This window comes from Ictidomys tridecemlineatus, chromosome 6 (assembly GCF_052094955.1).
Source record: "Ictidomys tridecemlineatus isolate mIctTri1 chromosome 6, mIctTri1.hap1, whole genome shotgun sequence".
NCBI classification, from domain to species: domain Eukaryota; kingdom Metazoa; phylum Chordata; class Mammalia; order Rodentia; family Sciuridae; genus Ictidomys; species Ictidomys tridecemlineatus.
In genome coordinates this window covers 12,317,679-12,344,720 of record NC_135482.1, presented here as the reverse complement: position 1 = coordinate 12,344,720, position 27,042 = coordinate 12,317,679, and the positions used below count along the sequence as shown (strand labels likewise).

Below are 27,042 nucleotides of genomic sequence, written 5' to 3'. Positions count from 1 at the left end.
TTTTTGGAGCTCTGACATAGCATATTGGTTTCTACTGCCTTTATACACAAGAGCACCTGGTTAGTATTCTTGGATCTCTGCCTGTTTTGCACAAAACTCTGCAAACATTTTCTCTGGACACATTATCACCGTAGAAGAGCTGAAGCAGGGCCTTTATTCTTCCAAGCTAATGTTTCTCTTCCCCCTTTATGCTTGCATCACAGTGTGGTGTCAGAAGTCAAGTACTGTACCTTGTCCATAGCCATCGACCCTATGTGGCTTATAAGCACCAGGAATGCGGCATATCCAAAACAGTGCTAGAGCTGTGTGTGTGCTAGGCAAGTGCTCTACTGAGCTATATTCCCCACCCTAGAACCATTACTTTTAAAGGAAGGGTTTTGTTTCAATACTTTCAATTCAAATGTTTTTTTCAGGGTGTAAATGATAAGGGCAGCTTGTCACTGATTTACCTGTACTGCAGAGGCCCCTCTTGACTGACATGCATACAAATCTTTTCAACTCTTGACAAGTTTTCTTAAATGCCATGATCCTAAGGGTAAACCATCCAGTACTCTGGCCCTGGCAGTAACAAGAGCCTCTGATTTTCACTGTTTTTACACCATACTGTCTTAGCTACTCCATCCCAGGCTAACATGCCCCAAACAAATACAAGGAGGAGCTCACGTAAGATACTAAAGCTTTAACATTTCACTCCCCCAAATTAGACGTTTAACATTTCTATCATGTGGACCAAGACTGTTCCGATTGCAAAAAGTTCCTCCCGCCCTCCCTTGCTTCCCATTTTTGTTTGATCCAGCTCAATTCTAAATTCCATCGTAACAACCACACTCTTGAAGAAGTTGTTTTTAACCCAATTTCTGATTGGCAAGATTATGGTACAAGAGAACAGCAAGCAGAGGAGGTCAGAAGAATTAGACGCTACCATCAGTTCCACCTCTGGTCAGTAGCATTCTGATCATCCATTTGGCAAATTCCTTACTAATAAAATAAACATGTGCCCCATGTATCGAATGGAGTTCTTGATGGGACATGAAGACATCAGTTATGCAGAAGCACCGCCTTCTTCAAGGTCAATGAGCTATAGAAGGAAAACCACAGCAAATCAGCAAAATGAGAAAAAAATTATGCACACAATAGGAACAGGGCTAGTCCAGGGCACTTAATTGTTTTCAGTAAGTTTGATAAGTCTTTGAGCTCAGACCAATTAGAGGTCTAGCTGGGAAATATCATGTAAGTGAATCTTGAAAAAAAAATGTAGTGATTTTAAAAGCTCAGAAAATGATAAAGATATGAGGTAGAGATAAAATGGAAGATGTCCACACAAGGCAGCCACCTGGAGACCATTTACCAACATGCAGGGCAGAAGACACCCAAGTGTCATCAAGGCTCGGAGCACTGTCACTTGAGACATGCCTGTAGAAATGAAGTGGCCATTAAGGAGGAGAGAAGACTCAGTGGATACTCCAGGTCTTCGAGCCACCAACTGACCCAACTCTGCCCAGCCCCAGTGCACAGAACCCACTCATTTGTTTGGGGGCCACCATTGGCCAGGTTTTGTACTAAGAGCTGGGCACAGAGATGAAAGTTATATCCCTTGCCCTCCAGGTTCTCACAGCCTAGTAGGGAAGGCTGACGAAGGGCATACATGATTGCACTTGGTTTTTCTCAATGCTCAGGACCAATGGGAAAGTTCAAAAAGATGAAGGTTTCAGTACAGCCCAAGGTGAATATTTCTCCTAGAATTTCTAAATATGGAGCAAGGTACTGTGGGAGGTAATGACCACTTATCTCTGGACATGTTCAAAAACAGAAGATTGTTTTCTATAGAAAGTTATTAAAAACAAGTAGAAGGTTATGCCAGATGACCACCAAATTCCTTCCTAATGAAGATTCTACTGTTCTCAAAAAGTGACAAGGACCAGTCAAGAGAACTCTCACTTATGTAAAGAAAAAATTTGCTGGCATCTCAAGTGAATTTAACAGACATAAAAAGGTTTTTCTTTAAGGCAGATTAACATTTCAGATGTTTGCCTAAATTTTTTAATAAAAATTTTAAAAATACTTTTTAGTTGTAGATGGACATAAAACCTTTGTTTTTTATTTTTACATGGTTCCAGGGATCGAACCCAGTGCCTCACCCATGCTAGGCAAGTAACGTACCACTGAGCCACTACCCCAGCCAGTTGCCTACATTCTTAAGGTTCCTAATTTAATAGCCAAAGACCAGTCTTCTAAATATATAAAAGTGTGTATTCAAACAAGTTACACTTACCCATCCATGTCCTTTCTGTGACCTTGCCCTCACTATCTGAGACATCAGCCTCTGCAAAGAGCCAGAGGTGCCCTGTGGGTTTCAGAGGAACAGCTCCATACTCGCAAACCACATGGATACCCCGGGAACCGAAAAGCAATAAAGAAAATGGGTGTGTGGAAATTTTTACACACCTGCATATACTCATCCTCTGCCAGATCTTCTTTGTACCATGAGACCAAGAAGAACAGGAGGAACAACAGCATAAACCCATCCACTATTATAAAAGCAAAGCCACAATGTATGGTCTCGTGAGAGGCCAGCAGTCACTGTGGGAGAAGGGGAGGTGATGACACGTGGGACTGGACAAAAGAAGGTGTAAGACAATAATTACTCTATGGAGCCAGCCTAGGTGTCTGTCACCAGACAGATGGATTAAGAAAAAGTGGCACATATACACACAGGAGTCAGCCATAAAGAACAAAATTAAATCATCTGTAGGAAAATGGATGGATCTGAAGAACATCATGTTAAATGAAACCAGCCAGATTCAGAAAGACAAATGTCATATGGTTTCTCTCATATGTAGAAGTTGAAGGGAAAACAGTAAAAAAGAGACGTCATGAAAATAGAAGAGAGAGCACTTGGAGGCAGGGGAGAAGTGGGAGGGCAGAGGGGAGGCGAGGGAAAGTTCTGGGGAGGAAAACCGACCAAATTATGTGATATGCATGCAGGGAGATGCTACATGGTATCTACTGTTCTGTGATATGATAATTATGATTTAAAAAATGAAAGAGGAACCAGGTATAGTGGTGCATGCCTGTAATCCCAGTGGCTTGGGAGGCTGATGCGCAGGAGGATCATGAGTTCAAAACCAGCCTCAGCAACTCAGCAAGGCCCTAAGCAACTCAGTGAGACCATGTCTTAAAATAAAAATAAATAAATTTTAAAAAAATAAAGGGCTGGGGATGTGGTTCAGGGGTTAAGCACCCCTGGGTTCAATCTCTGGTAAAAAAAAAAAAAAAAAAAAAAAAAAAAAAAAAAAAAAAAACCAAAAAACAAAACGTAAATTCCTGCTATCTTCAAATACAGGTGCTTACAATGGGACTATATTCCAATAAACCTATTTTGAGTTGCAATCATTACAATTCAAAAATGCACTTAATATACCTAACCTCCGGAAAATCACAGCTGAGCACCACAGAACACTGTAGAGTACTGATTTTTTTCTCTTTGATTGCAGGGCTGGCTGGGACTACAGCTCCTTGCTGCTGCTGCCCAGCATAACAAGAGTGGATGCACCTACTATTTACCTACAGCCAGGAAAGACTCCAATTCTAAATCCACAGAACAGGTTCCACTGAATGCATAGTACATTGTTACCACTGTAAAACTGAGAAATTGTGAAGTCGAACCACCATGAGTCGGGGACTGTCCATACAAAAGGCAGACAACTGAGGGAAGGGGAAGGAAACAGAATTCATTGAGTGCATGAGAACGCTTTAACTGCTCTTAATCATCACCAACAAAAGGGGATCCGAGCTTCTGAGTTCACAGGCTACTAAGCTCCGGGGGTCATTCTGGGTGTCCATCTGATCAGAAGGCCTCACACCCACTGCACTCCCATTCCTGGGCAGGGCATCCTAGAGCAGGAGATCAGGACGTCCCTGAGATGTGCCCAGGTCTCCCTGGAAATGCTCCAGCCCATGGTGATATCTGGTCTCAGCACTTGAAGCCCAACCATCACAGAATGTGGAACCTTTGAACTGTATTCCAAGGCCTGGCATCAGCAATCACAGACCCGGCTCTGGGAAAAGGTCTATGCCAGGAAGAATCATTTAAGAGATCTCAGGCAGCTCATCTTCCCCTCAAGGACCCATGTGTTCAAAAAAAGCTATGGGTCCTGGGCTCCCTTGCTACTCAGAGACACCGTGGTTGTGTTCTCTCCATGGCCTCCCAGCTGAAAATGCCCAACTTCAGGAGGTAGGCCTTCCCAGCACCTAGACAGGCGAGGGGCAGCTGACCACCTCTGCAGGGAGAAGAACAGTGGAAGCTGCCTCCCAGAAGACTGCAGGGGGCTGAGCGATCATAGCCACCTGAACAGCCTGCACACTCCACAAAGGCAATTAAGGAGGAGTAGGAAGCCAATTTTCAGAGTCAACCATCAATATTTTCTGTAACCACAGTCCTGAATCCCACTTCATGAGCTTTCTGATGTAGGTAACGAGCAGGCCTCAGGTCTAAGAGAAAAGGAGATAAATTAGGGCTCCCCGCTGGACAGGCGGCTCATGAAACACCACTGGCCCAGCTGCTTCCCTTCAGGAGCTCAGGATCATCCGCCCCGGGCGGGGGCAAGAGGGTGACTTTCTGGGCCAAATGGGGCAAGATGAAAGGCTGGGAGACCTGCAGGGCCTTGTCTGAAAACTGGCAAGGGATGTTTTGCTGATTTAAAGCAAACCCTCTAGTATGATGGCCGCCTAGTTTAGAACCTGATCCCAGGATGGCAGAGACAGAGCCATCCCAAACCACCTTGGAATGGGTCCCTTTTATCCCCAACAGGAAGCACCATTCTTAGTGGGCTTCTAAATCCAGGGTTCACGCTTTATTCATTTGTTCTTCAGGATCAGCCAGAAAAGGAGAGAGCTTAGAGGACCCTGTGTCTAGCTAGAATTAAAGTTGGTATTTCAGCTTAGGCAAGCCACAGAGAGGGAGATGTAACACAGGAGAAAGACTGGCAGCTGTGGACTGAGTTCTGGATTTTAATCCCGGCTCTGGCACAGCAGCCACATGCTTTGGAGTTATTTAGCCTCCCTAAGCCTGGGTTGCCTTATCTGTAGAATGGGGACAATTGAACCTATTCCATAGAGTTGGGTGAAGAGTTCCAGGAGAGAAGCACGAAAAATACAGAAATGAAGTAAATGGTCCATCAGTATGAGAGGTTAGACACAGTCCGTGTGGCCATGGACACACGACAGAAGGAATCCTGAGCCCAAGTTCACGTACCTCTATCCTTTCCTTCCTGTCTAGTGGATTACATAATCCTGTATGTGATACCATTTTGTTTTCAAAGGGAAAACTCAAATATCAGCCTTGGCGTTTCTTAGCTGCCTGATTTTAGGCAACTATTTTTCAACTCTGTATTCCAGTTTACGAATTATCTGTGAATGGAGGTAAACAAACTTTTCTCTCCACTGCACAGGACTGCCCCCGAGTGTCAGCATGCCACCATCTACAAAGCTCTACACCAAAGGAGAGCTTCTTCCTCCTCTGTGGATGTTCAGAGCTGCATGCTTTGAGCAGAGATCAGAGAACAGAAATGTGGCCAGTCAGTCCTGGTAGTCTGTTGATATGGGGACTTGGAGGCTGAAAATAAATGGGCCATGTAAATATCAGGAAGACCAATGAGCATTCCGCACACCACAGAGATGGGCAGGCTGAGCGATCACTATTTGCAAATCCACACTAATTGGTCATTATGGAGACTCGTACCGGTCCATCGCAAATTTCCCACAGTTCGTTTTTAATCATGCATCGATCCTTCATAAAGTTCCTATTCCCTATTACTCAATCTCCAGCACAAGCAGATATAATAAGGGGCCCACAGGAGCATTTCTTAGAAACGCCATTTCCAACAGCTACACGAAGTGATTTCTTGGAGCTGTATCAAGGGAGGCCATCCTCCGTGCCCGCAAGGTGCCGTCTGACACGCTTATCTAATACAACTGCGGAACACAGCCTGAGCCTGCTTCTCTCCTGTTCCAACTCATTCTCTGATGTCATCTACAGGATGTTTCCACATGTGCCCTTCCTTGTAACTGTCACGGAAAAGCACTCACTCAGCTGTCACAGGGCTGCTCTGGGGACTTGGGCTGGTACAAATGGAGCTGCCTGATTTATGCCACTGTGTGGTCACAGGTAGGCAAACACCTAGCTGCCCGCCTAAGCCCAATGCACAAGAGGCCTCAAGAATGAAGACCTGTGGTGGGGACAAAGGAATCTGTGGCTTTGTCATTCTTAAGGACCCAGCTTTGAACTCATTGTGTGTCACTCACACAGTTATCACACCAGGCATGAGGCATATGAGGGTGGTAAAAACCAGACAGGACCTGGTCATTCTGCAGTCTGTGGTCTAGGGAAGACCAACACACACAACAGCACAAAAAATCCACTCTAATGAGTTTCCAGGAGAAATGTATGTGATCCTACAAGAACATATAACAAAAGAACCTCTATGAGAGGAGGAAGGCAGGGCAGGTTTTCCTCTGTGAACATTGCTTCAGCCAAAGAACCTGGATTAACTACCAGTGGGGTGGAGAAAGGAGGCTGGGGAACAGCTGAACTGCCAGTAGAAACAGTCTGCTCGAAAGTGGTTTCTGTCTTACGAGGACTGGGAAGCCATGGTGGTTTTACCAGAGGAAAGGGGTAGGTCAGGTGGCCTTGCTTTTTGGAAAGCTGACTCTTGCCCATGAATAGCAATTTGGGAGAGAAAAGGTGAGTGGAAAAGAAGGGTGGAGACAAGCCTGTATTAAAAAAAAAAAAGTTGCCATTGTGCTAGGGAAGATCACATGAGTTGGGAAGAGAAGGATTACAGGAATAGCAGGATCAAGCTAGCACATGTGATGGTTGGAGGCAGGGCAAGGGAAAGAGAGGAATTCCCAGGTCTGGATGAGCAGCTGTGTAAATGACGGTGTCATGGGATGAGGGGGTTGGGCAGGGGGAATGGGCAGATGATGGTTGTGGCTCTGTTGAGCTGGATTCTGTGTAAATTATTACTACCGTTGCCATTATTATGGTGGAAAAAGTAAGTTCTCTAAAAATCTTTCATTTTCAGTGTCCTACTGGGTTCTGACAAGTCTCATGGGGCTCAGGAAAGCAACAGGGGGTGACCAATTGGTAGAGAACTATGCAGGTGTTAGGACTCTTCTCTTGGGTTGTCAGTGGTAGAGGATTGGAGGAGAACAAGACTCTGGAGACTGTCCTTCTGAACCCTTCATATTGTTAAGATTATTATTTTTTAAATCAGGGGAGCTTCAATTCCCAATGGATAAGAATTATATATGTAAAACAGTGGACAACTGGTCTACCTGTATGGACATGGGCCCAGGAGTTGGAGGATCTGAGACCTCTGAGAAGCCCTGGGCTCCCAGGAGAAGAGCTCAGCCCAGGCTGCCTCACACTTCTGCCTCCCAACTACCAAAGGACTTCATAAAAGGCCACATGAGCACAAGCAAGCACTTTAAGTAGCATATAGCCATGAAGCAGAGAATTTTTTTTTTTTTTTTTTTTTTTAAGCAAGCATCACCTTGCTAAGTGGCCCAGGCTTCCTCAAACTCCTGGGCTCAAGCGATCCTCCTGTCTCCGCCTCCCAAGTAGCTAGGACTACTACAGGTGCACACTACCCTGACGGAGGAGTCAGCATTGAGAACTGCCTGGTTGTGGGCACTGGTGGCCCTTCACCTGGGCCATTGAGGCTGTCCCTACTCACTCAACAGCGAGAGAACCAACCATCAGAACCACTTAGATGGTTCTTCAGTGGGAAACTGGGATTTGAACTAGGGCTTTCTTTTAATCTGCTGTGTTTTCTTGATAAGCACAGAGTACAGGTTTGCAAGGGCCACAGCACAGAGAAGGGTGAACAGGGAGCAGGAGGCAGAGGCCTCCACCCGCGACAGCTGCTGCTCCTCCTCTCCCATTGCTTCTCCCCATGGTGTTGGCGCTAAGACCCTGGGAGACAGAGTGGCTTGCTTTCACCTTAATTAGGGCGGCAATTTGCTAAATTTTGTTTTTCCCCTTTTAAGAGTGTTAATCAATTTTAGCTCAGAATAGATTGGAATGGCACACAAATTACCGCGACAATCCCCAAATGCTAAATTCTGAACATCTCGATCAACCTCAGAGCCTGAAACACGTGAAAAATCAGAAACTCCGGCTGGCATCTCTGTGATCTATTTAAAATGTTATGGCTCTGAAATGAAAAGATAATGGCTTTATAAGGTTTGAAACAAGCAATTTACCAGAATCAGCCTCTTGCCTAGGTGTTGAGTCCTTCCCAAGGTGACTGGAGACAAAGCATCAACGCGTTTCTGCAACGTTCCGTGTTCCTCTAATAATAACAATTTGCTAAATCCGCAAGCATTACAGGGCGCCTATTTTGCACCAGAAATACTGAAAAGAATCAGGTGTGCTTCTTTTCCCCATACCCCATTAAGAATGTTGCACTAGATAAACGAGAATAGAAAATGCCTTCCTATTCCCTGGGGAGGTTGGGGACGGTGCCCAGAGGAGGTGGTAATGCAACTGGGTCCTAATAGTGGGTAGAAATTGTGACAAGGTAGGTGGGAAGGGCACATGGGACAGAAGGATCAGTATAAACAAAGGCTCAAACACAGAAAAGAAGGCAAAGAGAACTGGAGGACTTCTCTGTTAATCAGAGCTGGGAATGGGGGAAATTCTGCAAAAATTACAAGAGATGGTGCTGTTAGAAGAGGCAAGAGGCAGAAAGACAGGGCTTCTAATCAGAATGTGATCTCAGTCTCCATGCAAGCAAGGTGGCACTACGGAAGGACTTTAAGCAAGGATCTCATTTGGTTGAATCCCTCTGGTCTAACACATAATTACTCAGCACAGTGTTTTTAAAACATCTGCACATATATTCGCTCATTTGAGCCTCTTAGTTTACACCGTGAGTTGACATTTTAACCACCTTCCTATCACTGAGAAAACAGGGCCAGAGGAAGGTGACTCACCTTGCATCTTAAGGCCAGTCAATGACAATACACAAATTCCAACCCAGGTCGCTCAGACTGAGTTCAGGATTTACCTCACTGGGGAACAAAATCCTCTCCAATCCTACCATGGAACACTTTCAGATACGGCCTCCCGCACCGAGGGACTGGCATGGATTCTGTGTTAATGGATTGGTTGCCTTAGTGCTCTCAGTAATAATGCCAACCTCCGTCATATCCTGGACATTATCCAGAGGAGCCCTGACGTCTGCCACTGTGAGTCAATTTAAAGGGGCAGAGAAAAGCTCCCCATGGGGCCAGGCCAGGGAGGCCTCGGGCTTCCTCCCTCCCGTACCTTGAGCTCATCTGCATTGTAGAAGTCCACGCGCACAGCGGGCACCATCCAGGTCTGGAAGAGCGTGGCCAGGATCTGCTCGGCGATGGAGTCAGCAATGAGGTGGAAGTGCAGAGGGTTCCGTCTGCAGGGGACAGGAGAAGGCCAGGGAGAGTTAGGCCCGGGAGTTCCAGCATGAGGCACATCCCTCCCGAGCTCCCACTTGCCAACAGCACTTGGGAAAGTCATTACGGCTGGTAACCCAAGGGCGCTTTGTGGTGAGGACACAGCAGTGAAAGGAAGAAGGTCGTTTCTCCGAACCTTGGTGTTTCAGAGAGGTGACTGGCACACACCACAGAAGGTATCAACGGGCCACCCAAGACAATCCTCTGTTACCAGAGGATGTGTGTTTGTAGAAGTCTCAGGGAGGGTGTAGGTAAGGATGTGGCCAAACATTATGTCTACCAGGGGAACATACGGGCATTAGTGCGGACACACACTGACAGAGGGGCCACGTCGTTAGGTCAGCGGTGGACAGCTGGCCAGACACCTCTCCCCAGGCACAGGGTAAGTTGAGTTTCCTGCTTGTTCTTCTCCAAAAGAAAATAGGCTTTCATGATGGAGACATCTAGAGCCCTGTCCTCATGGAAGAGAGGTATTTGGGTCATGGGGTGCCCCCTCTCAAATAGATTAATACTGTTATTGTGGGAATGGGTTCCTTACTAAAGGCTGAATTAGACCCTTGCTCTTTCTTGCCCTTCTGCCTTTTCCCATGTGATGACACAGCAAGAAGAACTTTGCCAAATGCTGGCATCTTGATATGGGAACTCTCAGCCTCCAAATTCTTCACTCAATAAATTTTTGTTCTTTAAACATTATTCTCTGGCATTATGTTATAGTAGCACAAAATACAGACACAAAGTCTAAAGAAGAGCAACAGGAAGTTGAATCTAGAGGAATGTTAGGGCAAAAGATCTTACAAATGGGACAAAAATGGAACAGAAGAAGCCAAGGGCAAGAGAGCAGTTCCTGGGTTGGTGACTGAGCACAAGTTTAAGAAGAGGTTGGCAAGGCCAGTTGCCGCTCCTGTAGAGATGAATCTATGTCTGAAAATTATTACTAACCAAGAACAAACTGCCACACCTGTATAAACTGCCTAAGAGTGACAAACTGAGTAGGTGAATTAAAGGGACAAGTGGCTCTGCAAACTGCCCCAAGGGAACCACTGCAGAATCCTGCAAATTCTCCCATTAGACCCTCTAAGGGAAGGGGAGCCCCACGAGAAGCTCCCCTTTCGGAAGCTGCCTTAGTGGTGATTGTGGCCCAAGAGAACATGAGTTTGCTCAGTGGCCAGTGAGCTACCCGAAGGCCAAGGCAAAGGCAGCCAGACAAAGCCACAGCCATGAGAGGTGGTCCATTTATCCCTCAGTGTTGGCACAACCACCTCCCAGTGTCGTACTCGCCACAGCAGTGCCTCACTCGCGGAGAGTGAACACGTGTAAGCCCACAGGATTGTCCGCTAATTGAGCCATGAGGTGGCAATACTAAATGGGCCAAGCTGGGTCTAGCTGCTCCACCGTCCATGCTCTCTGCTCATCTGCTGGTGTTCTTTCCTCTGCAGAGGAGACCCTCTCCCTACTTGAAGACCCTTGCCCATCCTTCAAAATTCTCCTTGTAAGACCTCTCCTCTGGGCCACCTTCTTGAAACCCTTCCTTACATCTTTCTCCTTCGAACTTGTTTGAAGAGTCAATCGACCATCTGCATGGGGCCTTGGGATACACAATCTCCCAGTCTACCACAAGGCTCCTGAAGACAGGGCCATCTATCCATCCCCATCCACAGTGACCAGGAAAGAGCCTGGCAAATTATTAGTCCACAATAAACATGTTCAACAGGAGGAAAAAACAGTGACCCTCCTGTGTCAGCGAAAACGCCATGCTAAAAATTAAAACTAGTACACGGTACTCTCCACACGACAGTTCAGAGTCTATGCCTGAAAATGAGTACTAACCAAGAACAAACTGCAACCTGATCCAGAATTCCGGGTTTGGAACACTGGCTTCAGCACTGTCAAGTTACTTCACCTCTCTAGACCTCTCTATCTCCTCTTCAAAACAGAAATGATATTGGTGAGTAATATCACAGTGGGTAATTGTGAGGATAAAGTGAGATAATATGTATATAAAGTGCTCAGTAAAGTACCTGGTACATATAATAAATGCTGACTATCACCAATATTACTTTACGAGACATTACTTTACAATATTACTTTACTACTTTTGAATCACTATTTCTAGTGCTGATTGGTGCATTTTTAATAAAATATTTTCAATTAGTTCTCCTATACATAGACAAAAAAACAACAACAATGCTGTGTGTGTATGTGGTGGGGTGTATAAATAAATGCTCAACAAATCACTATGAAGCCTTAACCACACACAAGATACGTTTGGGATACAGTTAGAACGAGCTAAGAGCTCTCTCTCTCTCTCTCTTTGGGAACTAACAATCTGGTAGAGGGAACTACAAGATCTTTAGAACATGTGCCATTCGGCTGGGCTGTCTCACAGAGCCACATAGCTTGTGAACAGAATGCCTACATCCTCATAGGCCAACTTGGACAATAATGTGAAGGCACTCCTACAGTGGTGATCCACAACTTGAGCTGTACAGATCTCTGCAGGAAGCAGAGAACAAGAGACCACTTCTTTGTGGTGGAGAATGTCGAAAGCTTTCATGGACGATATGGCAATTAAACAGGAGCTCTGGGAGGGTGCAGAAGAAGGCTGGAGGAGGCATCCTGCAGTAGACAACAGAACAAGGGAAAGAGCAGGTGGGAAGGACAGAGCCTGCAGAGGAAAGGGGACAGTCCCGCCTGGCTGGATCAGACAGCATACCTTGGACACCTCCTGTATGCCAGGAACAAGGAGAACAAAAAACAAAAGAGAGACAAAGACTTAAGGGTCGACAGGGCCTGAGGATGTGAATTCCCAAGAACTACAAACTTCAGATTATCCAACAGCAAAAGAACCAGACGAGGTCCAGAGGCTCAGCAGGCAGCTGATCAAAGCCATGGTCCTGGGAGGCGATGAGCTGGTTGCAGAGCCAAGGAGAAGGCTAGCAGGCTCTCAAGGAGGACGCTGCCAACCATCCACGGGGCTTCCCGTCTGTGTTCCTCTGCACTGTGTAAGGTCTCTCTCAGGAGCAAGAGTAAATGGGAAACGGAACGCTCCTCGCCTATAGGTGTCTGTACCGTGAAAGGGGCTTGTGTTCTTGCCCAGCTTCCCTCAGTAGAAGGATAAGAAAGTGCTTATTTGGAGGACATATGGCCCCCACCCAATGACGCTGCCCCTGTCAGCTTCCTGGCATCAAAGGCTGGCCAACCAGCAGCAGCTGTGTGTCACGCCCGTCAAGAGGAATACTCAGGGGGGTCTACTCATGTTCCACTTTGGGGACATCAAGAGAACTGATAACCCATCTCCAAATGAGACTGTGGTCCCTGTAAACAGCACTTCACGGTGGCCTTTCTAAGGTGCACCATGCCGCACGCAGTGAAAGTATCTGAAAACACTGTCTAGACTACATTTTGCAGAGCCCCTGGGTAAGCCACTATGTCTCCCCTGAGCATGAACTTGCAAATCCTACTGCCAGCCAGATGGCCCCTCAGACCCGTGGGATCCTTGGAATCAAGAAGGCCCCAATTACAATGCTGCAAACACACCAAGCTACTGATTATTTGTGGAGTGTTTGTGTATAACTTGCCTCTGCTCTAGAATTCAAACTCCAGGGGACAGAGACGCGGTATGTCACTCATACTGTACCATAGCAGTCCCCAGAACCAGCTGGCATACTGAGTGGGGACTCGAGTGTATTCTGAATGACTGCATCAATGAACAGCTCAGTTGATTCCCAAAACAGAAATCCCTTTGCCCTTCTTTGGTCCCTTACAAGTTCTTCCTCCAGCATTTCCTGCCAATCCAAAGTGCTTGATTACTCAGCCTCACCAGCTCAGTCAGATTAGTTGAATATCTGAGGCGCTTAGGATAGACACTGGCGGGTGGTAAGGACTTGTTTGGTAAATGTCATCATCATTCTCCCATCTCCCATCTGGCGCCATCTCATGAACACAGTCACTCTTATTCTCCCTCTCTTCTCCCTTCAACCCATCTTCCATCTCATAAGTAGAGTCTCCAAAATGATCACAGAACCTTTGGCCATCGTTCAAGGCATAGGGTCTGGCCTCCTGCAAGGAGCTGACCTTCGAGGATCTCACCCTCTCTGCCTCTCAAAGTTCATGTCTTCCCTCTTCTTCCTCCAAGCCCGCGCTCCAGCCATGTGTGTATCCAGTTCTGCATGAGAAGAGCTCCTGCCCCTCCTGCAGAACAAATGCCAAGGGCACCTCCTCGGGAAGGCTTTCCAGATATCACCCAAGGTATCCCATCCCTCACCACTATCCTTGCCAAGGCCCTGTTTGGTTTCTTCCTAGCACTTGTCAATGCTGTGGATCTCCAAACTCAGCTTAGGTCTACCTCCTCCCCTCCTCTAGACTGTGAGCTACCAGTGTGGAGCGTCTCCAGTTTGATGCAGTATTTATTCTCTTGATCACTCTCTCTCCCCAGTGCTTACAAAGTGCCTGACCATGGTGCAGTTCCAGGCTGAGTCATGTTCTCCTGCAGTAAGTGAGGTGGCCAGGTGGGAGGCCCAGGAGGAGTCCAGGCTGGTCCCTTCGCTGGGAAGTATGGGAGGCTAAGTCCAATTCACGGGGACATGCGAGACAGACGATTCACATCTGAAAGAGCAGCTCATAACTTCTGACTGACAGCAGTCAAGAAGATTACTTCATTCTCCGTTTGTGTGATTTCTGAGTCCTATTTCATGTTCAGTTCATAATTCAGGAGGGTTGATTCCCCAGCCCTGTGATGGCAGAGGCCTGCAAGTTCCAACAACAGCTACAGGCTGTGAACCTAGAGCCTATTCTCTCGTTCAAAGAATGATTAGCACCAGTTACACAAGTATTAAGGACATATTTACTCCAAAGTGAATTTTACCAACTGAAGTTAATAGAAGCTCCTTCCAAAGGAATGATTTTCTCAATAAATGATTCAAGGCTATGGAGCTTTATACCTGTGAAACACAGGTATAATAGTCTTTTACGCCAGTCACTAATTGTACATGCATTTGGGGGAGCACTGCTTTAGATCCATAATAAGAGGTGTCTGGGGACAGGTGGCCCCACCTCGCTGGCCTGGCTTGCAGCATCCCAGAGGCGGCTACAGACATCAGCCGTTCTCCTCCAACAGTCCTCGAGGTGCAGAAGGAAGTAAGCACAGTGCCTTCAGCGGGGCCTGCAACTTCTCTCCTAATGAGCAACGCTCCTGCTTCCTCTGTTTCCTAAGAGGCTCCCCTGTTCCAGGTCTGGATGCAACAGACACAAGGTGACAAAGGAGCCAAGGTGACGTTTTTCTCCTGCTTTCCCTTTCTTATGCTGTGGGGAATGAACTGCAGCCCCCGCCAGGCCATCTGAGGTCTGTTGATATTAACATACACAAGAAGGCCTTAGGAGCTGAGATCATCTCTAATTATTAAGTTACGATGCGATGGCAATTTTAGGAGAAGAAAGATCCTGTGACGGCACTGCGAATGCTCAGTGAATCTGTGACACTTAGGAGATTTAATAGAACTCATTTCAGAAAATCACTGCAGCTGGGATGAGGGTTTTCAGCGTGAGCCCTTGGTCTGAGGGAGGTCAAGTGGCCTTGATGATAAGGGAAGATTCAAGGACAAGTCAGTAATGCTCTCCACAGGAGAAGAACAGAGGAGCTTTCTAGAAAAATCAAAAGGCCTAGTGATGCAGCAATAGCATGGAGGTGGGACTTAGCACAGCTACGGGGGGATCTTTGGATCAGCACCTGGGAGGGAACAAGCATCTTCACATCTCAGGCCCTTGGTTTCCCACCCATTTGCTGGACTAGCAGCATCCACTGTATAGGGCTGAGAAGTTCAAATGCAATAGCCCACGTGGAGCTCGGCAGCTCACCTGTCAGGTGAGTTCTCTTTGGACTCACATTTGCAGCATGGCCAAAGAGCACAGAGCTCCTCTTTGGTCACAGATGCTCCTCACCCATGCTATCGTCTTCAGTCTGTCCAGATGCCAGAAGCCCAGCTGCCGAAGTCTGGCTTGGCACAAATCAGGAGCCACTTGTCAAAAAGAAACTAACTTTATTTTTAGAACTACAAACGCCAAACAAAACAGCTCCAGGGAAAAACCCTCAGAGCCCAACTGCCACCACCGGCTTCCACAAGCCTCTCTCCCCCACACCAGCCTCTCAACCTCCCACAATCCTCCTCCTCTTGAGGCCGATTGGCTGGGTTGCGTGGGCAGAGCCAAAGAAGTCACCCAATGAGCAGCTCCGTGGAGGAGCCAATCAGCTAGATGTTGCTGGGGCAGCTGTGAGCCAATCATCAGCTGGCAGTCTGAAGGGCAGGGAAACAGCCCAATGAACATCACCGCAGAGGAGCCAATCAGCTAGATGTTGCTGGGGCAGTCTGAAGCTTGCTGGCAGCTGGAAGTTTGCTGGGGCCCCTTTGGCTGTGGCTCTCAACATCTCCCCCTCTCTGTTTAAACAACAAGCATGTGGCTTATGGACCGTGCCTGCCTTAGGTTGTCCAATACATATGGTCCTTACCCGTCTTCGGATGAGCTGACCTCAGGGCGTCAGCCTCCTGTCTTAGGTTGGTACCATTGTAATTGGATCTTACCCGTCATTGACTACCGGTCCAGTACAGCCACACCTGTGGAGAGGTCTCAGCGGGGGGGGGGGGGGGGTGAGGTTCTTTGCCTCACCTCTGTTGACCCCCAAATTTTAGCTGAATGATCATGACAAGCAGAAGGGAGGAAGATATACCAAGTCAATTGACGGCTCCTTTTGGGAAAATTGTACCACCGATGATATCATCAGCAAAAATACCCCAACACTACCACAAGTCGCTGCACCAACAGATAGTTCACAATGCATACAAATGACACATAGTTCTGTAAGCAGTTCAGTGCAAGTTCTGTAAGCAGTTCAGTGATGGCTATTGCAGAAACTGTAGATTAGTTTTATCTTTGTCTTCACCGGCACAGGGATGAAGATAGGAATTCTGGCAATAATGACTAAAGAAAAAATTAGGTAACATTCCAGAAGACACTAAAAGAAAACAATTTTCTTAACAATTTATATTATCTTCATCGGCACTGGGATGAAGATAGAAATTCTGGCAATAATGGCTAAAGAAAAAATTAGGTAACATTCCAGAAGGCACTAAAAGAAAACAATTTTCTTAAAAGAAAACAATTTTCTTAACAATTTATATTATAGTGAAGAGAATTATTAAATATAATGAAAACTAAAGGTGAGAGTAAACAAACAGATCTGTTAACCTCCTTTTTGTTTACATATTAAAACAATTCTTAACAGTTATTTACCCAATTTAAATTAAACCATTTAAATCACGTGAATAAAAAAAAAATATTTGGATCCATCTTTTCATGAGCGCTCATCATATATGATATATAGAAATATGTACATTGGACATACGTACATTCAAACATATAACACAAAACACAAGTGTGCACACATAATATAATACATACAACACATAACACAATAGTAAAGGCCTTATAACTTTTTACAGGTAAAATCTCTATTGCAATGTTTAAAAACTCTATAGTCAAAAAAAAATAGAACTGATCAGCAAAACATTAACCTAGGTCTGTATGAGCTCAAAAAAATAAAATAGAACTTCATGATATGGGAAAGGGCAATAATAAAATAGATATTGAAAAAAGCATCCTGGTTCTGTCGCAGATGTAAGGATAGCCAAATTGGAGTTTTGGATATCAGCTATTATGGATTTGAGCTAAATCATCTTCTTTTTGGTCTGTAGAAATCGCTTTAGTTAATCTCTCTGGAATCCAAATCGGCTGCTGTTCTCTCTGTGGAAACACAAAAACAGACCCCCGACTCCAGACAATCACTGGGTCAGGATTTTAGTTAATCTCTCCGGAATCCAAATCAGCTGCTGTTCTCCCTGTGGAAACACACAAACAGGCCCCCGACTCCAGACAATCACTGGGTCAGAACCTTGGTTAATCTCTCTGGAATCCAAATCGGCTGCTGTTCTGGGTCAGAACCTTGGTTAATCTCTCTGGAATCCAAATCGGCTGCTGTTCTTCCTGTGGAAACACACAAACAGACCCCCGATTCCAGACAATTACTGGGTCAGGACCTTTCCATTGTCCTGTTAGAATATCTTTCCAAAGTACCTTGGGCTTATGTACATTTTTTGGACACATATGCCTTTCTGCAGCACTAAGTCCTGATGAATCCAAATTTAAAAAGTTTAGAGTAAAAAGAGTTATTTTAAGTTTATCTTTGGGGAATATATACCCCTTCCCAATTCCGTCTTTTTGCTTTAATAAGTACATTTTAATAGTTTGATGAGCTCTTTCAACTATGCCTTGACCCTGTGGATTGTATGGGATTCCTGTTATATGAGTAATGCCAAATGATGAGCAAAATTGTTTAAAAGAAGTAGACGTATAACCAGGGGCATTATCTGTTTTTAACTGTTTTGGAATGCCCACAGTGGCAAAATTTTGTAAGCAATGAGCTATAACATCTTTAGTTTTTTCACCGGCATGAAGGGAGCCCATCAAAAATCCAGAAGAAGTATCAACTGTAACATGCAAATATTTTAATTTTCCAAATTCTGGCAAGTGTGTGACGTCCATCTGCCAAATATGGTTAGGCATCAATCCTCTAGGATTGACTCCAAGATTAACTTGTGGTAAAAAGGTCACACAATTTTGACATTGTTTTATTATTTGTCTAGCTTGTTCCTTAGTTATTTTAAAACGCTTTTGTAAAGTATTAGCATTGACATGGAATCTTTCATGAAAATTTATAGCTTCTTCTAGTATAGAGAAAATATGTATGTCACGTGTAGTTTTATCTGCTAAATCATTGCCCAAACTAAGGGCTCCAGGCAATCCTGTATGTGCCCTGATATGTCCTATAAAAAATGGATCTTTTCTGTCCCAGATTAAACTTTGTATAGTGGAAAACAAAGAGAAAACAGTAGAAGAAGGGGAAATTCTACCAGCATCTTCAAGGGATACTATAGCATTAACTATATACTGGCTATCAGAAAATAAATTAAATACAGAATCTTTAAACATCACAAAAGTTTGTAATACTGCATTAAGCTCTACCTTTTGAGCTGATTGTTTGGGTACTAAAAATGTAAAAGCTTGATCAGGTGTAACTATTGCTGCTGTACCATTATTTGACCCATCAGTGAATATATTTGGAGCATTCATGATAGGTGTTTTTCTTGTCATTTTTGGAAAAATTACAGGATGCAATGACCAAAAAGACAATAAAGGATTAGATGGTAAGTGGTTATCAAATGAAACATTAGATTTGCACATTATTATTGCCCAAGTATTTAACTCATTAGCTAATTCATCAATTTGATTCATAGTATATGGAGTAATAATTTTATGGGGAGAAATTCCAAACACTGCCTTTGCTGTTTTTATTCCTTTGAGTATTAATTGTCCTACAGCCTCAGGATACCTAGTAAGAATAGTGTTAGGAGAATAAGATAAATGTATCCATAATAATGGACCTTCTTGCCAAAATACTCCTGTAGGAATATATTTTGTTGGTAGTACAATAAATAATAAAGGCAAACTTATATCAATTCTATCCAAATGCATATTTTCCATATATGTTTCAATGATTTTTAATGCCTTTCTTGCTTCAGGCGTTAACATTCGGGGTGAATTTGGATCTGATGGACCTTTTAGGATATCAAATAAAGGTCCCAATTCTCCTGTTGGAATACCTAGATAAGGCCTTATCCAATTTATGTCTCCTAATAACTTTTGAAAGTCATTAAGTGATTTGAGTTGATCTACTCGTATTTGAATTTTTGGTGGACGGACCATGGTTGAGGATAATAGAACTCCTAAATAATTAATTGGAAAATTTAATTGCACTTTATCTATTGCTATCTCTAGATTATAATTTTTTAATAAGTTTGTAAGTGTGGCATAACATTCTAGCAATGTGTTTTTAGCTTTGTGTGCCAATAACACATCATCCATATAGTGAAATATTTGTAGTTCAGGATTTTGATTTCTAAGTGGCTGGATTACTTTGTTAACATAAATTTGACACATAGTTGGGCTGTTAGCCATCCCTTGAGGGAGTACTTTCCATTCATATCTCTGATCAGGACCTTCATGATTTAGTGCAGGGATAGTAAATGCAAAACGTGGACTATCCTCAGGATGAATTGGAATTGAAAAAAAACAATCTTTAATATCTATAACTAAAACATACCAAGTTTTTGGCAAAGCAGACAATTGAGGAATCCCCGATTGAGCAGGTCCCATAATGACCATTTCATTGTTAATGGCTCTTAAATCTTGCAGTAATCTCCATTTACCAGATTTCTTTTTGATGACAAAAATGGGAGTATTATGGGGAGATACAGAAGGTTGTATATGTCCTTCCGCTAATTGTTGTTTGACCAGATCATGGGCTACTTGTGTCTTTTCTTTAGTCAAGGGCCACTGAGGAACCCATACTGGTCTTTCTGATTTCCATGTAATTTTTATTGTCTCAGTGGCCCTTTGTGAAAATCCAACCCATGTCTGTCTGTTCCTTGATCTATTTGTATTGGTGCTGCTATACATTGTTCTTGTCTTTCTAATCTTTTTCCTTTCCTAAAACCTTGTCTAGCCATAATAGTGGGTGCATTTTGATTGATATTATTTGTTAATGTCAAACCTAATTGATCTAAGACATCTCGTCCCCATAAATTTACGGGAAGATGATCCAATACATATGGCTGTATAGTTCCTTCACATCCTTCAGGATCCTTCCAATCTAATAGCATTGCACTTCTATCGGGATTAGTCGCCATTCCTAGGCCTCGAAGCGATTGAGTGGCTTGTTGTAATGGCCAATGTTTTGGCCATTCTTGACGAGAGATGATGCTAAGATCTGCACCTGTATCCAGTAGCCCATTAAATTCATGTCCTTGAATATTTAGTTTTAGCATGGGTCGAGAATCTAAATTTAAAGAAAGCATAGCCCAATCTACACCTGTGGAGCCTAATCTCTTGGAACCTCTTTCTACAACATGACTGGAAAATTTATCATGTAGGCTTGGTATTATTAGTAACTGTGCTATTCTATCTCCTGGTGAAATTACTGATATACCCTTTGGAGAACTGGCTATAATTTTTATTTCACCTTCATAATTGGAATCAATTACCCCAGGACTTATCAAAAGTCCTTTTAGAGTAGAAGAGCTGCGTCCCAATAATAAGCCTACTGTTCCTTTGGGAAGAGGTCCTTTTACCCCTGTGGGAATGATTTGAACTCCCATCTCTGGAGTTAGTACTGATTTGGTGGAGGCGCAGATGTCCAACCCTGCGCTCCCTCTGGTTTGTCTGATGAGGGATCTGATGTGCTGGGCACTACCCTGATGGGGTTGCTGGGGTTGCTGGGTTCCTCCAGTGCTCCGTATATTTGTGGTTTGGGGCCCCGGAGCATTGGGGCCCCCTGTCCATTTTTTGGCAACGGAGCCTGATGCCTTTGTCCACGATATTGTGGATAAACACCTTGTCCTTGTTCGTTTTTTGATAATGGAGTACCCTCTATGGCGGTTTGAGGACGGTATTCATTAGCCCAATATAATGGAGTACCCTCTATGGTGGTTTGAGAACGGCATTCATTAGCCCAATGTCTCCCTCTACGGCATCGTGGGCAAATACCCGGTATTCTACTTGTTTGATACCTAGTTTTGTTAAACCCTCCTCCTATGGGGCAATTCCTTTTAAAATGTCCTGTTTGTTGACAATTGTAGCATGTTCTTGGCCTGGCATCTAAAGCCTGTTTTACTGCAGCTGCCACAATTTGCCCTTGTTCATTAATGTCTCTGGCATCCAAAACCTGTTTTACTGCAGCTGCCACAATTTGCCCTTGTTCATTAATGTCTCTGGCATCTAAAGCCTGTTTTACTGCAGCTGCCACAATTTGCCCTTGTTCATTAATGTCTCTGGCATCTAAAGCTTGTTTTACTGCAGCTGCCACAATTTGCCCTTGTTCATTAATGTCTCTACATAATTTAATATATGTGTTTAAATCTTCCTGTTTCCATGGTCTAATGATATCTCTACACCAACGATTCGCTTGGTCATAAGCCAGTTGTTTTATAAATGGCATTGCTTGTTCTGTATTCCCAAAAACTCTGGTAGCTGTTTGAATAAGCCTATCTACAAATTCAGCGTAAGGTTCATTAGCTCCTTGTATTATCTTAGATAATTGACCTTGTAAACCTCCAGGTTCTTGTAAAGACTTCCATGCCCTAACTGCATCTACAGCAATTTGTAAATATACACCAGGATCATATGCAAGTTGTTGCTGCCGATCCTCATAAGGTCCCTTTCCTAACAACATATCTAGATTTCTCTGAGGATAACCAGCTGCTGCATTTCGACTAGCCGTCTCCTTGCAAAATTCCTCATTGGCAACCTTCCATAACAGGTATTGTCCTCCATTTAGCACAGCTTTACACAAACTAGCCCAATCTGCTGGCGTCATGCTTAAGTTGGTAATGGATTCGACCAAGCTTACAGTGAAGGGTGCTTGAGGACCATAGGTTGCTACAGCCTCTTTTAGCTCCTTCACTGATTTGAAATTTAAACCCTGGTAAGTTCGCTGCCCTCCTACCTCAAATACAGGGCATACTTGAGATCCTGTCTCAGGATCCAAACTATCAACTGCGGGGGTTGGGAGTCTCTTAGCATATGGAGGTGGTGCTGTTGATTGGACACTTATGCCCTCTGGTGATAGAGTGCTGTTAGTAGCAGTCTCCTGTAGAGGTGGCGCTGTTGGTTGAACACTTATGCCCTCTGGTGATAGAATGCTATTAGTAGCAGTCTCCTGTAGAGGCGGTGCTGTTGGTTGGACACTTACGCTCTCTAATAAAAGGGTCTTATTAGCAGTCTCCTGTTTTAAATTTTCCCCTGATAGATTTTTCTGCTCTAAACTTCCTTCCTCTGTCTCACTATCTCGAAAGACCTTCTCTTTTACTTGAATCTTTTCCTCTTTCTGACTAGCTCGAGCTTTTACTTGAATCTTTTCCTCTGTCTGACTAACTTGAGAGACTTCCTCTTCTACTTGAATCAATATGTCTTCTTCTTCCTCTACCTCTGTCTGAACTGAAGGCTTTGGACTAAGCAAACTAGATACCAACGTCCACAATGACAATGTGCCAACTGGCAGAGTCCCTGGGTTGTTCTTTTCTATTCTTTTTAAATCTTCACCGTGATGGTTCCATTGTGATATATCTAACAGCTCCTCCTTAAAAAGCCATGGGCTATATTCTTGTATTACATCAACGTATGCCCTGACTGCTCTTGATTTTACTGGGAAGCTTCCTTCCTCTAACAATTTACTTAACACTCTTTCGGTTTGTTTTTTACTAATTGCTGATCCCGTATTTCTACTATAATACAACCCAACAAGATGACGCCAAACAAAACCGAGACAGAATCCAATAAAAAGGGAACCACACAAAATCATTATAACAGCCTTTCTATCCTCCTGACATATGCATCCGTCCTTTCTCCCTATCTGTTCCTCAAACGCAAATAGTTTTTCCTCAGATGTGAGTGGTTTGTCTTCCCTCTTACTCATCTCCAGGGACAGGAAAGTTAAAACAAAAACGAAGCAAAACAAAAGAGGAGACTTAGAATGGCTCCCCATCCTCTCGCCCTGCCCTCAGGGGCGAGCAGTTTACTTACCCTCAGTTGCTCCCCGTGCGAGCCACCAAATGCCGAAGTCTGGCTTGGCACAAATCAGGAGCCACTTGTCAAAAAGAAACTAACTTTATTTTTAGAACTACAAACGCCAAACAAAACAGCTCCAGGGAAAAACCCTCAGAGCCCAACTGCCACCACCGGCTTCCACAAGCCTCTCTCCCCCACACCAGCCTCTCAACCTCCCACAATCCTCCTCCTCTTGAGGCCGATTGGCTGGGTTGCGTGGGCAGAGCCAAAGAAGTCACCCAATGAGCAGCTCCGTGGAGGAGCCAATCAGCTAGATGTTGCTGGGGCAGCTGTGAGCCAATCATCAGCTGGCAGTCTGAAGGGCAGGGAAACAGCCCAATGAACATCACCGCAGAGGAGCCAATCAGCTAGATGTTGCTGGGGCAGTCTGAAGCTTGCTGGCAGCTGGAAGTTTGCTGGGGCCCCTTTGGCTGTGGCTCTCAACACCCAGCCTTTAAAAGCTCTATGCATTTACACTCAGCACCTCAAAAACACAAGTCTGAGAAGGAGAAAGATAATTATGAAGATCACAATAATGAGCAGGACGTCTGTACTACCACCCAAATTGATGACTAAAACTAGAAACAAAAATAAAGATACTAAAGATAGTATCTTTGCTCTGGTAAAGAGCTCAGACTCGGAAGCTATATTGAGGGGGCTCTAAGCTGGCCTGGACCACCCTCTTGGAGTCACCTTAGGTCATGACCTCACATTCTTGGTCCTGAGTTTCACTGTCTGGAAAATGACATAATGAAAGTGCCCTGCAAGGAGGCGTAGGGGATTCAGCACTTAGAACAGAACCTGATGCAGAGGGAGCTCTCTGGCAGGTGGGGAATGAGCCAAAGCGCAGTGACTTGCCTAGGTCCCCAGCTCCTGCCAGGAGGAAACTAGCACCTCGGTGGGCTTCCTGTTCACAGTCAAGTCTCATGCCCTCCTTGACAACCTGAAAGATGCTTCTGCAGGAGTGTCCTGGAATCAGCAATGAGACAACCACAGGCACACGCTGGCCACAGACACGCTTTTACCCTCCCCGCTCTCCAGGCGCATCAGGAAAGTTTTTAAAAACAGTAAGAAGAAAAACTGCTTGACATGCAAAGTAAGGGAAATAACTATTTTCTCCCTGCCAACAGGAATGCAGACTGAGAGAGCCAGTAGATCATCCTGGCAAAAAAACATTAAAATTTTACAAGCCATCCACCCTCTTGCCCAGGAGGTAAACGCTTAGTTACTAAATAAATATTTATTTTCTCTGCCTGCTAAGTGCTGGGTTTTCTTCAAGAGCAGCAATATTTCCCAGTTGATTTACCATTGGGATTGGTGTTCCTGGCATTCTCCAAACTTTTCACTGAATATTCTTCTGCGGAGGTGACATGGGTGTGTATTATGCTATTTTCTACTAATACTAAAACGTCATCACATACACCTTATATGTTTTTTTCTCATCCACCTTTTTTTTTTTTATCAACATAAAGGCTGTGTAATGACGGGACCCAAAAATATATGAAATGGAGAAAATATAAACAAAGTTCACCAAACACAATTTGCAAAAGTGACATTTTCATATATTTTCTGCTATTTTCTCATCCCTGTATTTTGACCCTGTACGTGCGTGCATGCCTGTCTGGACACTGGAGTTCAGGTGACACATTCTATTTTCAATTTTACTTTTGCTCATTTTAGATCATCTGCATTGCTCTGTGTGATGACATATTTTCTAAAGCTGAGTGCACGGTTTATTATAAGAAGATATTCAATTATTCTTATTGTTTTAAAATAGATTCAGTATTTTTGAAAAGGTTTTTCTCTAGCTTGGGTCATCCTATGAGGACAAGGCCAAGGCCTTTGGCATATATAATGAAATTTGTTTCCAAAACTTTACAGCAACAAATTTTCTCTGCGAGTATTGGTGGACAAGAGTGCTCACATAACTCTCTTACCACCTTTTAAAATATAGGATGCTCACTGTCACCACTGCAGAAGGAAAATTGACATAACAAAGCCATACTTAAGTGAAAATTTGCTGAAAATCCTGCACGGAAAATAAATATAATGACTGTAATTAACAGTGAAAGCCCAAAGAAGCACTGTATGTCACTATTATTATATTATTAACATTAGGAAGGCTCTTCATTTGTCAACATATTTCATAATCATGTCTTAGTAAATCTCCAAACGTGTTTGGGAGGCAATGAAGCTATTTATAGCTGGACTTTCTGAGCTGAAAGCCTGTTCAATGTCCTTTTGTCTTGATATCCCAACTCATTATCACCAGCACTTCAGTTCACACAATTCTTCTTATTCCTAGGATTTCAGAGACTGGGGTGGGCTTCAGTGGTATTTGGTCCAGGAAGATCAAGCAGCCATTCACAGAGTAGCAGAATATTCATTACAAACATTAAACTGCCTGTATTCCCCAAACCCCAGGCTCACATGGAAGGGAGTCCTGCCGGCAGCTGCTGACAATAAAACTGCTATTTTTAATTTTAACCTCTTTGTGCTGCATGGTGACTGTAGGAGTGAAAGTTTATACTCAACAGGGTTTTCACAATTTCAACAACTACTGGATGATGTGATCCATAGCAAAAGCAACAGGAATAAAATTTATACTCGCAATAACCTAGGAAGATCCTGTGACCTTAAAATTAGTCATAATTGAGAAATAGCATAATTGAATATCTATAATCATGCAAATACCTTTTTTCAGAACAGTGGGCTCTTTTTATCAGGGAGACAGGCAACAAACACCAGCAGAGACTCACTAATCTCATCAGAGTCGGCTCAGCTAACACGGCCCCTGGTTTCAAGCAGCAGGCAAAGGCTGCAGAACCACAGGCGGCTCGGACATGGCACAGCAGCCTGGGCCGTGTGGGATGCACATCCCCCCTGGAACCGGAAGACCACGGGGTTGAGCCCATTGGCCATTCCTTCCCTGACAGTCCTCTTTCTTCCTCCAGTGGGCAACTGAAATCATAGTCCCAAGTAGACAGAGGAGGAAGAAGAGGTGGGAGACCCCTTCTCTAACTGACACTATTATGTAGGTTTCCTGCTCCCTTCTTCCACCGGTTCCCCACTGCAATAGGACAGCCAAGTTGATGTTTGGCTAACCTGCAGCTAAATACAGCCACCTGTGTGTGTGTGTGTGGTGGGGGGGTTCAAAAGAAACACCAAGGTGAGTGCAGGAAGAGGTACATGATGTAAACCAAGAAAGCTGGAGTGAACGGCTTCGGAGCAAAAGCTAAGTGATACAAAAGCTAAGTAAGAGTTTAAGTGACCCGCTGAAAGTCACTCAGCTGTGTGGTGGCAATTCTGAATAAAGTCGGAAACTGAACTAAGTCTAGGCTGGGCCTGTCAGCTGGTTGATTGAATGACTGTATCTCCAGGTTCCTCACTACCCGAGGAGGCCCCAGAGTCACTTGGTAAACAAGTGCACATTCATCAAGCATCAAGATATTTGCTAAGACATATATTTGCTAAGATAACGGAGGATACAGAAAAATAAGGTATAGAGAAGCCTACATTCTGCCACAGAAAACATACTTTGGATGGATACACAGAGAACAAGGTAGGAAATACGACAGAAAGATGCACAGGGCACTGCCATCTGGTGGAAGAGAGGCCAACGCCCCAGGTGAGAGGCACAGAAGGGCTCTCTGTTAAAGGGATACCTGTGAAGACTTCCATGGTAAGAGGTTATTATGATTTGTATCTGGAATGTCACCAAAGGCTCATGTGTTGGAGGCTTGGTCACCAATGCAGCCATGTGCAGAGGCGGGGCTGTGAGGAAGTGATTGGATCATAAGGGCTCTCATCTCCTCTGTGGATTAATCCATTGATGCA

General features: G+C 44.3%; 1 protein-coding gene across 8 annotated transcripts in view; it reads right to left on the bottom strand.

Annotated features, from left to right (window-relative positions):
- Nucleotides 1-27,042, bottom strand: part of Large1 (LARGE xylosyl- and glucuronyltransferase 1) — a 507,191-nt gene that overhangs the window by 230,828 nt on the left and 249,321 nt on the right. For 7 of the 8 annotated variants that reach the window (XM_078052856.1, XM_078052857.1, XM_078052859.1 and 4 more), the window contains one exon: nucleotides 9,332-9,455. In XM_078052856.1, the coding sequence (XP_077908982.1) occupies nucleotides 9,332-9,455 (124 nt within the window). Of the gene's footprint in view, nucleotides 1-8,997; nucleotides 9,123-9,331; nucleotides 9,456-27,042 lie in introns of those variants that run through there. The other variant, XM_078052863.1, reaches the window with a different exon arrangement.